The sequence below is a fragment of the Babylonia areolata genome, chromosome 32, assembly GCF_041734735.1.
Source record: "Babylonia areolata isolate BAREFJ2019XMU chromosome 32, ASM4173473v1, whole genome shotgun sequence".
In the NCBI taxonomy this organism is placed as follows: Eukaryota; Metazoa; Mollusca; class Gastropoda; order Neogastropoda; family Buccinidae; genus Babylonia; species Babylonia areolata.
The window spans coordinates 8,836,536-8,852,637 of record NC_134907.1 but is presented as its reverse complement, the minus strand read 5'-3'; the positions used below and the strand labels follow the sequence as shown (position 1 = coordinate 8,852,637).

General features: G+C 46.0%; 1 protein-coding gene across 1 annotated transcript in view; it reads left to right on the top strand.

Moving 5' to 3' along the window:
- LOC143276463 (uncharacterized) overlaps window positions 1-14,906 on the top strand; it is an 83,107-nt gene extending 68,201 nt beyond the window's left edge. The window contains exon 3 of the mRNA XM_076580966.1: window positions 13,037-14,906. Within this exon, the coding sequence (XP_076437081.1) occupies window positions 13,037-13,467 (431 nt within the window). The 3' untranslated portion in view covers window positions 13,468-14,906. The remainder of the gene's footprint in view (window positions 1-13,036) is intronic.
- Window positions 14,907-16,102: the final 1,196 nt, after the last annotated feature.

Sequence of the window (16,102 nt, the reverse complement as noted above, 5' to 3'; positions counted from 1 at the left end):
ATGGCTAAAGTTCATTAAAGATTTTCATTCGTTCGTTCGTTCGCTCGCTCTCGCTCTCTCTCTCTCTTTCGCCTGTATAACTTCTTCTTCTTCTTATCTATCTCTCTTTTTCTCATCCCCTCTCTGTCTCTCGCCCTGTTTGACTTCTTGTTCTTATCCTTCTCCCCTTCTCTTTCTCTCTCTCACTCTCTCTCTCACTCTCTCCTCCCCAATTTGCTGTCATCTTACTCACGCAACCCTACCATCAATCAAACCATCCTTTATCATCATTTTTTAACAAGCAAAAAGGTTGGACGTTCTTCAGAAACGCGCCAACGGGCACTGTGAATGCACGCGCGGATATTGCTATGTGAACACGCGCTCGGTCGCTTGCTCATACCTTGGTACACACACACACACACACACACACATACGCTTGCGCGCGCTCGCATACACACACGCGTAGACACACACACACACACACACACACACACGTTTGCTCTCTCTCTCTCTCTCTCTCTCTCTCACACACACACACACACATACACACACGCTTACGCGCTCTCACACACACACACATTCACACACGCGCACACACACACACACACACACACGCACGCACACACGCACACCATCTCTTGACTGAATATCAGCCTTCCACATAAAGAGAAAAATGACAAAGGGCAGATGGTTGCAAGCCGTCTCATTGGTTAACCGTCACCGTGTATAGCTGACTGTCAAAATCCTATGATGGAAGATAATTGCATGCATGATTTCTCTTCGTAAAAGAAGAGAAAAATCCCCCCCCCCCCCCCCCCCCGCAACGCCCACCCACTCCCGTAATAGAAACTATTCACATCAGAAATTTACATTTTGTAAAGTCATCAAACTTGAGAAAGGTATTTAGCGCACACTTGGAAACGGAGCATCAATTTCAATATGCCTACCACAAAAAAGCCATTCTAAAACTGATGTTCTAAAAGCAGTTCAAGACAGCCGAAAATAACGTAACTGAAATAACGTTAAAAAGACTGCCTCAACTCCAACACCCCCCCCCCCCCCCCTCGCTCAGTCGACGTGAAAATTCAATCAAGTTGAAAATAATGTATTTCATTTATTAAGTGAAAATGAGTATCCGGGGGAATATCTCGGAAGAAGGTCTTCATGGTGCAGCTGTTAAAGTGTTCGTGCCGGATGTTATGCAGATCCCAGCAGTCTGTCAGAAGATGGACGGAGGGATTTTGTTTAATGTCCCGTCACACATATCGGTGACTGAAGACATTTTGTTAAAGTATTTATGAATACATTTGAGTATTATCGGTTAGAAGGGGTGGGGGATGTGAATGAATGGAGAGTTGGGGGAAACTGTGCAAATGAGGGTGAAATGAGGGTGAAATTTGAAAAACTTTCTAAATATAATTCCAGGAAATTACTTCAAGGACTTCGTAAAAGAGAAGTCGTTAAGCTGACAAGCGAAACAACTGATAATGAATGCAAAAAGTCAAAAACATCAACGTTCTCAGTCACTTGTGAAGACACACTTTCGTGTACATAAGGCTTCATCAAGCTACAGTAAAAAATTATATGCTTAATTGTCAGGTTATCAAAGCATATGCACTTGACATTAGAACAATACTTGGTCCGTAATGAATTTGATAATAGTCGGAGAGCTAAACTCAGAATTGGTCTGAAGATGTTTTACAAACTCAGAGGCTTAGCTGCACGGTACACACCATGGAGGTTCTTCACCTCTCAAGAGCTAAGAAAAGCATCAGATATGAATGATCCGTGCACAGCCTACAGAGAACGATCATCTCCTCCCTGTTGCCTATGATGGGAGGAAGAAAGTCCTGGAGGTCAGGACGGATCTGAAATAATTATTTTTGCTGTCTCCATCTAACAGTTAAGCACAAGACAAAACAGCCTCACCTTCCCTTTTACCAATTGTGTGGTGAGTGCGTAAAAGATGAATGTATGTGACCTTTCGATGCCCCCATGGGGCACATGAAATACACTTCATACCTTGCCTTGCCTTGCCTTGCTTTGCAATCCCACGATCCCCTAATCAACAGGTGTGCGACACCCTTACCCCTATCCTCCCCCCCCCTCCGCCCCCCTCTACCCCTCCGACCAGCTTCCACCACCTTCAGGGCAGTATCCTGTGAACTGTCCTCCAGTTATTCTTCAGACCTGTCCCCTCCTGAATGGAGCTCAGAGACACGGTGTGGCCGACACCAACCCTACTGCACACCAAGCTCTATGGCTCCAGACAGGACTTGGAGAGGACGACACCAACCCTACTACTGCACACGAAGCTCCATGGCTCCAGACAAGACTTGGAGAGGACGACACCAACCCTACTACTGCACACCAAGCTCCATGGCTTCAGACAGGACTTTGAGAGGACGACAGCAACCCTACTACTGCACACCAAGCTCCATGGCTTCAGACAGGACTTAGAGAGGACGACAGCAACCCTACTACTGCACACCAAGCTCCATGGCTTCAGACAGGACTTGGAGAGGACGACACCAACCCTACTACTGCACACCAAGCTCCATGGCTCCAGACAGGACTTAAGAGAGGACAGCGCCATTCATCAGACGGACTGTAAAGAAGAAGAAGAAGAAGAAGAAGAAGAAGAAGAAGAAGAAGAAGAAGAAGAAGAAAGAAAGAAAGAAAGAAGCAGCAGTAGTAGTAATTGTCCTCCCCTTGAATCGTAACCCTGTCATAGTCATGTGGCTCGTGTGGCCCAGTGTTCCAGAGAGCTGAGACAGCAGGAGGGTCGTCTCCTGGAACAGCCACCCAAGCCGGACACTTGAAGTGGGGATGCACAAGGTACGAGTGTTCTCGTACCACCACACTATTCTAATTTCGTTTATTCTTGTTTGGTACAGTTCCCATTCCTATCTGATCCGTTTACGGATTCCGGAAGCATGAGAACGAAGCTTTGATAAAATCAACAAATTCTCTGTCGATTTTCGCCGTTTTAGTGAACCACCCTGTTTTTTGTTCTGCATTGGTCTCAAGTAGTGCTGGTTAGGGGGAGTTGTAGCAGGCATGTATGTGTGGCATAGAATGAGTTAAGACCATCAGGGCAGTGGATTCACATCCACTAGGGATCTGATTGATTGATTGATATGGATACTTATATTGCGCCTATCCTCGGTCGGAGACCAAGCTCTAAGCGCTTTACAAACACGGGGTCATTTGCACCACAGGCTGCCAACCTGGGTAGAGCCGACTGACGGCTGCCACTGGGCGCTCATCATTCGTTTCCTGTGTCATTCAATCAGACTTCAGGCGCACACACATACACACTCAGACAGACATGTAACATTTTACGTGTATGACCGTTTTTGTTTATTTACCCCGCCATGTAGGCAGCCATACTCCGTTTTCGGGGGTGTGCATGCTGGGTATATTCTTGTTTCCATAACCCACCGAACGCTGACATGGATTACAGGATCTTTAACGTGCGTATTTGATCTTCTGCGTGCGCATATAAACGAAGGGGGTTCAGGCACTAGCAGGTCTGCAATTATGTTGACCTGGGAGATGGGAAAAATCTCCACCCTTTACCCACCAGGTGCACCGAGATTCGATCTGCATAGGAAGGCGGGGCCCAATCCTCCTTCCTCCGCCTCTTTAACCTCCCCACAACCGAAGTCAAGTAACCATTCACGCCACGGTGAAGTCAGGTTAACTCTCTCCATACGAACGGCGAAAGAGACGACGTTAACAGCGTTTCACCCCAATTACCATCATCAAAATATTGCAAGCGGAAGGCTCTTATACTGAAGACGTGAATGTTGACAAAGAATACCACAGTTCTGACGACGGAAGCTAAAGGTTGGGTCATTCAGACACCCACTGGACATCCGAGGGGTCTGTGTAGAGGAGAAGAGAGGATTGGCCGTACTGAGTGAGTTAAACTTCAGTGCCTTTCCCAAGGACACACTATACCATGCCGTAACAGGGCTTCGAACCCTGATCACTGGTGAACACTGGATCAGATATCCAACGCCTGACCGGTCGCCTCTGCTCACGGCGTCGCGATGGGAGAGTTATGTAATATTAACGGCTACGATAAATTGAATTGAGTGACCGGTGAACTGTTTACTTGATTCATTGATTTAACTCTCTCCATACGAACGGCGAAAGAGACGACGTTAACAGCGTTTCACCCCAACTATCATCATCAAAATATTGCAAGTGGAAGGCTCTTATACTGAAGAGTTGAATGTCGACAAAGAATACCACAATTCTGACAACGGAAGCTAAAGGTTGGGTCATTCAGACACCCACAGGACATCCGAGGGGTCTGTGTAGAGGAGAAGAGAGGACTGGCCGTACTGAGTGAGTTAAAATGTGGTCCTTTTCGATACTGACAGCACAGAAGCAACGTGAACGTTTATCTATCTCCTTCTACTTCCGCTTTTCTGTTTGTCTTCCGGTTCGTTCATGGGAGGTGACAGATAATTCCACAGGAGCGATAGTTGTTCTTTTTTCTTTCCCTTCACTTTTTTCTTTCTTCCTTTCTTTTAGTTTTGTTTCATTATTGTTTTGTTTTGTTTTGTTTTTTTTGGCGCGATAATAAAATGGGCTTTATTTGTTTTTCTTAACCTTATCTTTCTCTCTACCTCCCTTTCCTTAAACCTGACAGTCAGTCCTAACTAATAATGTATGCGATAATTTTATGTAGCCAAGTGCTAGGCTGGCTTCACTGACTGTTTACTACACCAGCAGTAGCAAACGCCTAATAACTATTGTAAATAAAACAATAGAAAAACCCTTTTGTGACTGGCCTCTATATGTTCCTGGCCTGTGCGCGGGATTCTTGTCTATTCTTTAATACAGTAAATCATTACGTCAGTTCTTTTGTACCGTCCCCCTATACAGCACTCAGGTACACGGCTACATTTATACTGCGTTGTGTTGTGTTGTGGTGTGTTGTATTATAAATTATTGTATCGTGTCATGTCTTGTTGTACTGTGGTTTTCTGTAATGTGCTATATTTTATTGTATCTTATTGCATTGTATTCTATCGTATTGTATTAAATTTTTGTCACGACAGTGAAAATCGGGCCGCTCTCCCTAGGAAGAGAGCGTCGCCAAAGTACAGCGCCACCAGTTCTTTTTTTTCTTTGTCCTGTCTGCAGTTTGTTTTCCTGTAAAAGTGGATTTTTTTTCTGCTACAGAATTTTGCCAGGGACAATCCTTGTTATTGCCATGGGTTCTTCATACCTGCGGCAAGTGCATGCTGCACCCGGGACCTTGGTTTACCGTATCATCCGAAAAACTAGCACCCAGACAAATACTCCAGGTCTATTGTAGGAGGTTGGTGGGGCGGGGGTTGGGAGTGGCTGAGTAAAAATCCTGGTCCACATATGAGACCCGAACCCACAGACACCTGCTTCACATCCGGGCGACTGGTTGATTGACGGGCGCAATAGCTAAATGGTTAAAGTGTTGGACTTTTAATCTGAGAGTCACAGGTTCGAATCTAGGTAACGGTGCCTGGTGGGTAAAGGGTGGAGATTTTCCCGATCTCCCAGGTCAGCAACATAATAATATGTGCAGACCTTCTACTGCCTGAACCCACTTCGTGTGTATACACATGCAGAAAATCAAATACGCACGTTAAAGATCTGATAATCCCTGTCAGCGCTCTGTGGATTTTTGAAACAAGAACATACCGGGCATGCAACCCACCCGAAAACGGAGTACGACTGCCTACATGGCAGGTGTAAAACGGTCATACACGTAAGAGTCCACTCGTGTATACAGGGGAACGTGGGAGTCATAGCCGACGATCGAAGGAGGAGAAGAAAAAATCCCGGTCCGTGATATATGGGACTCGAATCCATACTCACATGCTTCACAACGGGGCGGGTTACTGATTACCTGATTTATATGGATACTTATCTTTGTATTTGTATTCTTGTATTTGTATTTGTATTTTTTTTTTATCACAACAGATTTCTCTGTGTGAAATTCGGGCTGCTCTCCCCAGGGAGAGCGCGTCGCTACACTACAGCGCCACCCTTTTTTCTTTTGTATTCTTTCCTGCGTGCAGTTTAATTTGTTTTTTCCTATCGAAGTGGATTTTTTCTACAGAATTTTGCCAGGAACGACCCTTTTATTGCCGTGGGTTCTTTTACGTGCGTGTGGGGCAATGATGCTGCACACGGGACCTCGGTTTATCGTCTCATCAGAATGACTAGCATCCAGACCACCACTCAACATCTAGTGGAGGGGAAGAAAATATCGGCGGCTGAGCCGTGATTCGAACCAGCGCGCTCAGATTCTCTCGCTTCCTAGGCGGACGCATTTCCTCTAGGCCATCACTCCACTATAGCGTCTATCATCCACTATAGCGTCTTCTCCTCTGCTATAGCGTCTATCCTCCACTATAGCGTCTATCCTCCACTATAGCGTCAATCCTCCACTGTAGCGTCTATCCTCCACTATAGCGTCTATCCTCGGTCAACGACCCAGGCTCTGAACGCTGTAGAGTTTCAGTTTCAGTTTCAGTAGCTCAAGGAGGCGTCACTGCGTTCGGACAAATCCATATACGCTACACCACATCTGCCAAGCAGATGCCTGACCAGCAGCGTAACCCAACGCGCTTAGTCAGGCCTTGAGGGGGGGGAAAAAAAAGATAAATAAATAAATAATAATTATGATATTATATAAAATTTAAAAAAAAAAAAAAAAAAAAAAAAATTACGAAGGAGTCTTTTGTACAGCAGACTGCCTACCTACCAGGAGGGTGGAGCCGAAGGAGAGCTGCCTTCACAAGACAGATCGTCAGGCGTTCATCATCATTCAGTCTCCAGTGTGTGTTAGTCACCACCAAGGCTTCACCACTGCTTCAAGGGAATATAAGTGACAGAATAGTCATCATGATGAGTGCGGTCACTTCAATGGAAGAATATATATATATATATATGATATATATATATATATATACTCACGCGCCACTCTTCAAAACGCGCGCCCCCACCCAGCGCCAGTCAAACGATGCCTTTACTCACGCGCCACTCTTCAAAACGCTCCCACCCCCACCCCCCACCCAGCGCCAATCAAACGATGCATCGATCCATCGATTGATCGATCTCTTCTCCACCACCACCACCCTCTACCACCATCCCCCACCGTCACCCCTACCCTCCGCGACTTGACTCCACCACCATGGGTCCAACTCCAGGGATGACGTCTTCTAGTCTCAAGGGAGACAATCCGCTAGCTACAGGGGCAGATAACTCTTGAACGCGGCAGACGTAGGAGAGGGAAGGGAGGGTAGGGGGAGTAGATAAGCTTTGCGAGGTGTCACAAGGCTCTAGGAAATCGTGCAAAACAATCTGGCATCGGTCACCTGATTTTTGTTGTTCTTCTTTCTCTTTTTTTTTTTTCATGGGGCAATGATTGATGAGCTCCTGTCAACGCTATGTCGGCGTGGTCACGTGATTGAGCAAAAAAACGATAATGGTATGGCATATCTGTCGCTGTGTTGGAATTCGGCGCAAATAACCCCTCTTTTTTATCTTTTTTTTTTTTTTCTTCTTCTGTTGTTGTTGTTTTGTTTCTTTGTTTGTTTTTGTTTGTTTTGGTGTGTTTTTTCATAGCAACTGTGTGTATGTGTCTATGGTAAAACTTGACGTGTTCATTTTCTCTGGAAGTACGTAGTCTGTCGACAGCAAATTTTTGTTACGTTATAAAGTTCTATTACAAACTTTGTCACTTCTCTTGGTTATAATGTCTTTGTGGAAATGGAGTGTTTTATCTTTCGATGTCTCTTCCCCTCGCCCCCTTTTAATTTTATTTTTCATTACTTTATATCAAATTACGTCCTTATTGAAAGGGTGTGCATACTCACAAGCTTTTCACAATAGATTGAGAATTCTGTTCATACTAATTGTTCAAACAAGAAACTGATCATGACTGCGGGATTGTTGAAACATAAAAAAAAAGAACTTAAATAATTTTTTTAAGCGAAACGATCCAATGGAATATGAAAAAAAACACCAAAAACCTGGAACCATATCCCCTCTTTCCTCACACACACACACACGCGCGCGCACATGCAGGTCGCCATTAACACACCCCCACCCCCACCGGCAATCCCCCCACCCCTCTCCTCCCGCCCCCGCCTCCCTGAAAGAGTCCAACATCTTATCCATCACACCACCCCAAAATGGGACACATGGACAAAAGTCCGCGTCAGCATGAAGCCACCGTGATGAAAAACAAACGGGTTTGTTCATAACCATCCACCCCCCCCCCTTCCACCCTCCTCCACCACCCATCCATCACCCTGCCTCCCTCTTCTGCTGCCCACCCGACTCCGTAACCCCCCCCCCCCTCCCCACCCACACACATACACCCTGTAAATAATTTGAGTGTGCGTCCACCCTTTTCTATCAGATTTTTGCCAGGTCACAAACGCAATTTAAAGAAAACCCGCTAGGCCGACACAGTGAGGATGACGACCGCAATAGCCGAGTGGTTGAAGCGCTGGACTTTTCAATCTGAGGTTCCCAGGTTCGAATCTAGGTACCGGTGCCTGGTGGGTAAAGGGTGGAGATTTTTCCGATCACTCGTGTCAGTGATAAGAAACTCTATAGGGACAGCTGGACAGTACAAGATCTTCAGAGAAGAAGCTCCCTTCAGTCAAGTGTTTCGGCCCTTAACCCCTGACCCCGTGTTTATAAAGCGCCCAGAGCTTGGTCTACGACCGTGGATAGGCGTTATATTCTGAGAGAATTTTGCCAGAGGACAACACTCGTTACCATGGGTTCTTTTGCAGTGCGCCAAGTGTGTGCTGCACACAGGACCTCGGTTTATCGTCTCATTCGAACGTCGAATCGCTCAGTTTGGTTTTCCAGCCAAACTTGGGAGAAAAAGACGAGATCGGGATTGTAATTGTATTTGTATTTCGTTTTTATCACAACAGATTTCTCTGTGTGAAATTCGAGCTGCTCAGCCCAGGGAGAGCGCGTCATTATACTACAGCGCCACCCCTTTTTTGTATTTTTTCCTGCGTGCAGTTTAATTTGTTTTTCCTATCAAAGTGGATTTTTTCTACAGAATTTTGCCAGGAACAGCCCTTTTGTTGCCGAGGGTTCTTTTACGTGCGCTAAGTGCATGTTGCACACGGGACCTTGGTTTATCGTCTCATCCGAATAACTAGTGTCCAGACCACCACGCAAGGTCTAGAGGAGGGGGAGAAAATATCGGCGGAGGAGCCGTGATTCGAACCAGCGCGCTCAGATTCTCTCGCTTCCTAGGAGGACGCGTTACCTCTAGGCCATCACTACGCTCTTGGAACCCGGACCCTCCCGGGGCTCTCTGCACAGGCAGCTGAGCGTCTTAACCATTTTGCCACCTTCCTCCTCACGTGAGGACGTAGGGAGAAATATGAGGGTGTCGCCAAAAGGACCCTGTGCCACCTTCCTCCTCACGTGAGGACGTAGGGAGAAATATGAGGGTGTCGCCAAAAGGACCCTGCTGATACGATGACGGGGAAAAGGATGGAGCCGGTTTCAGAGAACAAAGGGTTTAGCGAAACGCGCGTCGGGGGAAGCGTGTGGTGTTGTGGTGGTGGTGGTGGCTCCCTACCGCTCACAGGGTCAGAGAAAAAGGCTGTGTCGCTCCTGTGGCTTCCTGGGGAGTCCCGGTGTAACAGTGTTTTTGTGTCCCCGGTTTTGATTTTACCCCGGGTTCATACTATTATCAAACTCTCAGACTATTATCAAATTCATTACGGACCAAGTATTGTTCTAATGTCAAGTGCATATGTTTTAGCGACCTGACAATTAAGCATATAATTTTTTATTGTAGCTTGATGAAGCCTTATGTACACGAAAGTGTGTCTTCACAAGTGACTAAGAACGTTGATGTTTTTGACTTTTTGCATTCATTATCAGTTGTTTCGCTTGTCAGTTTAACGACTTCTCTTTTAAGATGTCCTTTAAGTAATTTCCTGTCATTGTATTTAGAATTCTTTTTAAATTTCACACCCATTCCCTCATTTCACCCCCATTTCACCCTCATTTGCCCAGTTTCCCCCAACTCTCCATCCATTCACATCTCCCACCCCCTTCTAACCGATAATACTCAAAATGTATTCATAAATACTTTAACAAAATGTCTTCAATCACCGATATGTGTGACGGGACATTAAACAAAATTCCTCCTCCTCCCACATATCTGGCTAACCCAGATTAAGCACGGGATTCTGTGTAGACTGTCACAGAATGACCCCCAAGGGTACACTTCAACAAGTTTCAGTTCCAGTTCTGAAGAAGGCATCACTGCGTTCGGGACAAAAATCATAAATGATACACCACATCTGCCTGGCAAATTCCTGACCAGCAGGCATAACCCGACGCGCTTAGTCAGGCCTTGAGTGCATGCTTATATTTCTGTGTTCCTATCAGAGTGGATTTCCTCTACAGAATTTTGACAGAAGGCAACCCTCATGTTGCCTTGGGTTCTTTTTCAGTGCGCCAAGTGCGTGCTGCACACGAGACCTCGGTTTGTCGTTTCACCCGAATGACTATGGATTGATGGCCTAGTGGTAATGCGTCCGCCTAGGAAGCGAGAGAGACTCTGAGCGCGCTGGTTCGAATCACGGCTCAGCCGCCGATATTTTCTCCCCCTCCACTAGACCTTGAGTGGTGGTCTGGACGCTAGTCATTCGGATGAGACGATAAACCGAGGTCCCGTGTGCAGTATGCACTTAGCGCACGTAAAAGAACCCACGGCAACAAAAAGGTTGTTCCTGGCAATATTCTGTAGAAAAATCCACTTCGATAGGAAAAACAAATAAAACTGCACGCAGGAAAAAATACAAATAAAATGGGTGGCGCTGTAGTGTAGCGACGCGCTCTCCCTGGGGACAGCAGCCCGAATTTCACACAGAGAAATCTGTTGTTATAAAAAGAAATACAAATACAAATATACGCTCAGTTTAATTTTCCAAACTTGGGAGAAAGGGCGAGAGCGGGATTCGAACCCACGGACTCCCTGTATTGGCAGCTGAGTGTCTTAACCATTCTGCCACCTTCCTCTTTCCCCAACAAGTAGTATATTACTGGGTTGAAAAGTGATTCAAGAACTTGATGACATTGTGTGTGTGTGTGTGTGTGTGTGTGTGTGTGTGTGTGTGTGTGTGTGTGTTTGTGTGTGTGTCTGTCTGTCTGTGTGTCTTTTTGCCTCTCTGTCCCCCTAACACCTCTCTCAGTACTGTTTTGTTATCCCCAGCCAAAAGGGAATCTTTGCGCCAGTGGCAAAATATTTTGTGTTTCTCTCTCTCTTTCTGTGTGTGTGTGTGTGTGTGTGTGTGTGTGTGTGTGTGTGTGTGTGTGTGTATCTTTTTGCCTCTCTGTCCCCCTAACACCTCTCTTTCTCAGTACTGTTTTGCTATCCCCAGCCAAAAGGGAATCTTTGCGTCAATGGCAAAATATTTTGTGTGTGTGTGTGTGTGTGTGTGTGTGTGTGTGTGTGTGTGTGTGTGTGTGTGTAATATTTTTGCCTCTCTGTCCCCCTAACACCTCTCTTTCTCAGTACTGTTTTGTTATCCCCAGCCAAAAGGGAATCTTTGCGCCAGTGGCAAAATATTTTGTGTTTCTCTCTCTCTTTCTGTGTGTGTGTGTGTGTGTGTGTGTGTGTGTGTGTGTGTGTGTGTAATATTTTTGCCTCTCTGTCCCCCTAACACCTCTCTTTCTCAGTACTGTTTTGTTATCCCCAGCCAAAAGGGAATCTTTGCGCCAGTGGCAAAATATTTTGTTTCTCTCTCTCTTTCTGTGTGTGTGTGTGTGTGTGTGTGTGTGTGTGTGTGTGTATCTTTTTGTCTCTCTGTTCCCCTAACACCTCTCTTTCTCAGTACTGTTTTGCTTTCCCCAGCCAAAAAGGAATCTTTGCGTCAATGGCAAAATATTTTGGGTTTCTCTCTCTCTCATATATATATATATATATATATATATATATATATATATATATATATATATATATATATATATATATATATATATCTATTAGAAAATGTTGTTAAGTTCATAGCCCTTCATATGGGGCTTTGGCCTAAATGAATAAATAAAATCCAATTTCTCTCTCACTCTCTCTCTCTGCGTGTCTGTCTCTCCCTCTATTCGTTTCATGGGGAACAGAGCTTTGAAATAAACATGTAAGTTTATTCGATAAAACTTCATTTCATTCCCCTGCCCATCTCTCTCTCGCTCTCTCTCTCTCTCGCTGCCTCTGTGTATTATCCCGTTTCCTTGTGCCACGGTAGGCGAAGCGGGTCATATTGTGTTTTTGTTGTTGCTGCATGCGGGGGAAAAAGAAATCAGGTTTATTACTTAATTAATTAATTAATTAACTAACAAATATGATTAGCTTCCCTTCACTTGGCTTCCCACCTCCCCTCTGCCTTGTCGGAAACAATTACTGTTAATCAATGGTGTTCAAAGCGCAACTTCTTCTTCTTCTGTTGTTGTTGTTGTTGTTGTTCTTTTTTTTAACTCAAATCTGGCCACCGCATCTCATTGGCTGTTTGTGCCACCATACCGTGTGCCTGTCAATTTAATTCTGACTTGGTCACTTTGTGCCGCCTGTCGCGACGACCTCAACTGTTTATGATCTGTTTTTTTGTTGTTGTTTTTTTTGGGTGTTTTTTTTAATGTTTCATGTTATTTATTTACTTGTTTGTTTATATATTAATTAACTTATATGTATATTCATGTATTTATTTATTTATGTGTGTGTGTGTGTGTGTCCATGCGTGTGTGGGTGCATGTATGTGTGTGTGTGTTTGTGTGTGCATGCGTGCGTACGTGTGTGTGTGTGTGTGCATGTGTGTTTGTGTGTGTGTTTGTGTGTGCATGCGTGCGTACATGTCTGTGTGTGCGTGCATGTTTGTGCGCGTGTGTGTGTTTTGAGGGGGGCTTGTCTGTGTGTGCGTGCGCGCGCGCCCTTTTGTGTGTATGTGCGTGCGTGCATGCGCATGTGCGTGTATCTATGTCTGTGTGTGTGTGTGTGTTGGCGTAGACTCTCTACTGGACGGCGACGACGCGGCGGCGGCGGCGGCGGCGATGGCGCCCTCGCACCCTCAGAAGCGCTCCGTGGCCGATCTCCCTACTGTGGAAGACTCCCCATACCAGGCCCTCTACGGTGACCGGGACCTTCTGGCGGACGACAAACGCAGCAGTCTCTTCCGCTTCGGGAAGCGCGGCTCGCTCTTTCGCTTCGGCAAGCGGGGGTCCCTCTTCCGTTTCGGCAAGCGCAGTTCGCTCTTCCGCTTCGGCAAGCGGGGGTCCCTGTTCCGCTTCGGCAAGCGCGACGGCGGGGAACTGGAGGGAGACTGGGTTCTGTTCCCTGCTGCAGAGGCCGACCTTCCGACTTCTGTCGCCGGCGGCTCTGAGGACGAGATGAAACGCGACGTCAAGTCCTTCCACTGGGGCCGCGAGAGGGACGAGTGAAAGTGACGGTGATGGTGACGGTGACGGTGACAGTGACAGTGACGCGGCATGGCGTGACGTAAGCGTGACGTGAGTTGCCTGCCCCCTCACCATCCTCTCCCTGCCAGCCATCACCTGATGACGTCATGAGTTAGTTTTGGGGTGTTTTTTTTCGGTGGGTGTGAGGGTTGGGGTTTGGGGAGGGGGGGGGGTTGTTTTGTTTTTCCCTGATTACGTCATCCATGGCCTACAGACTTTTTAAAGACCAGACTGAATGGGGGGAAAAAAAAAAACGAAAAGAAGAAAAATATCTGTGTTGTAGTTTCTGATGTGGCTGAAAAAGAAACATTAACATATTTTCCTGCGAGAGATGTAGCAAAACATACACACACACACACACACACGCGTGTGTGCGAGCGCCTACCCTTCCCCCTCTTTCCACGCACACACACACACACACACACACACACACCATATGACAATACAACTTGAAATCGAACGACGTTAAACTGAAGGCTGCACACACACACACACACACACACACACACACACACACAGAGAGACAATTACCACACCCCTTTTCCTCCTACACACTATGCACACACACACTTCCATGCACACGTGGTTTCCAAAGATGTACAGATTCAATTTCTTCACAGATATTATTTTGTGATGTCACTGGGGGGAAAAGAAAAGAAGAAGAAAAAATCTGTGTTTTAGTTTATGATGTGGCTAAAAGAAACAATAACACATTATACTGCGAGAATAATAGGAAAACATACACGTACGCCAGTGTGCGCGTGCATACTCCCCACACCCCACCTCCCCAACCCCGTCCTCCACGCACACACACACCGTCTGACAATATCACTTGAAATCGAAAGACTTAAAATTGAAGGCAACACACACACACACACACACACACACACACACACACACACACACACACACACACACACGGTCTGACAATATCACTTGAAATCGAAAGACGTTAAATTGAAGGCTACACACACACACACACACACACACACACACACATACACACACAAACACACACCGTCTGACAATATCACTTGAAATCGAAAGAAATTGAATGCAGTTTCTGATGTGGCTGAAAAAGAAACATTAACATATTTTCCTGCGAGAGTTGTAAGAAAACATACACACACACGCGTGCGCGCGCCTAACCATCCCCCCTCCCTACACACACACACACACACACACACACACACACACACACACACACACATATCTACAAATTCAGTTTCTTCACAGAGTTTACTGTGTGGTGTCTTTGGTATCATGGGGGAACCAATATATATAATTTTATTTTAATGGAATAAAATAAAAACACAGACATGGTGACGGGTGGTTTGGTGGTGTTTGGACTGTTCGTGATCACAAATGGTTGGCTTTGTCGGAAGGTTTCTTCTCATGTACAGAATAAAATCAGAATCAGTTGTTTTCAGTTTTCAAACATTGAATGAAAGCGTGAGCTCTCTCTCTCTCTCTCTCTCTCTCTCTCTCTCTCTCTCTCTTTCTCTCCTTTTTATTATTTTTTTCCAGAATAATTCACAGTTTCAGTTCTGCCTTCGCTTTCAGTCAGGTGTTAAAGCGTGCGATCTGACGAAATTATGCTTCACCATCTCTCTCTCTCTCTCGCAGAACAAGCGGAAGCAGCAGCATCCACGCCGCAACAGAGCAGACCCGTACTACCTGCTGACTCGTCGAGGGCAGGTAGCCATTTTCAGGCTCAGGACAGGCCTGAAACACCACCTATACACGAAACACCGTATCGGCGACACAGAGCAGTGCCTCTGCAGAACAGGCAGGCAGACAACAGAACATCTACTGCAGTCCTGCACGCTCCACCAAGCGCTCCCAGAGAAAACCTGGCCCGACCCAATCCCACACAGGATTTGTGTGTGTGTGTGTGTGTGTGTTTGTGTTTGTGTGTGCATGCGTGCGTACGTGTCTGTGTGTGCGTGCATGTGTGTGTGTGTTTTTTTTTCTGGGGGGGCGGGGGGGGGGGGGGCGTGTCTGTGTGTGCCTGAGCGCGCACCCTTTTGTGTGTATGTGTGTGCGTGCATGCGCGTTGTGTGAATACAACTCCAAACCAGGATAGGCCAAACAAATTCACTGAACATAACACCAAACTTGGACAGGCCAAACAAAATCACTGAGCACAACTCAAAACCTGGATAGGCCAAACAAACTCACTGAGCACAACTCCAAACTTGGACAGGCCAAACAAACTCACTGAACACAACTCCAAACTTGGACAGGCCAAACAAACTCACTGAACACAACTCCAAACTTGGACAGGCCAAACAAACTCACTGAACATAACACCAAACCTGGACAGGCCAAACAAACTCACTGAACACAACTCCAAACTTGGACAGGCCAAACAAACTCACTGAACACAACTCCAAACTTGGACAGGCCAAACAAACTCACTGAGCTCAACTTCAAACCTGGACAGGCCAAACAAACTCACTGAACATAACACCAACCATGGACAGGCCAAACAAAATCACTGAGCACAACTCAAAACCTGGACAGGCCAAACAAACTCACTGAGCACAACTCAAAACCTGGACAGGCCAAACAAACTCACTGAACATAACACCAAACCTGGACAGGCCAAACAAAC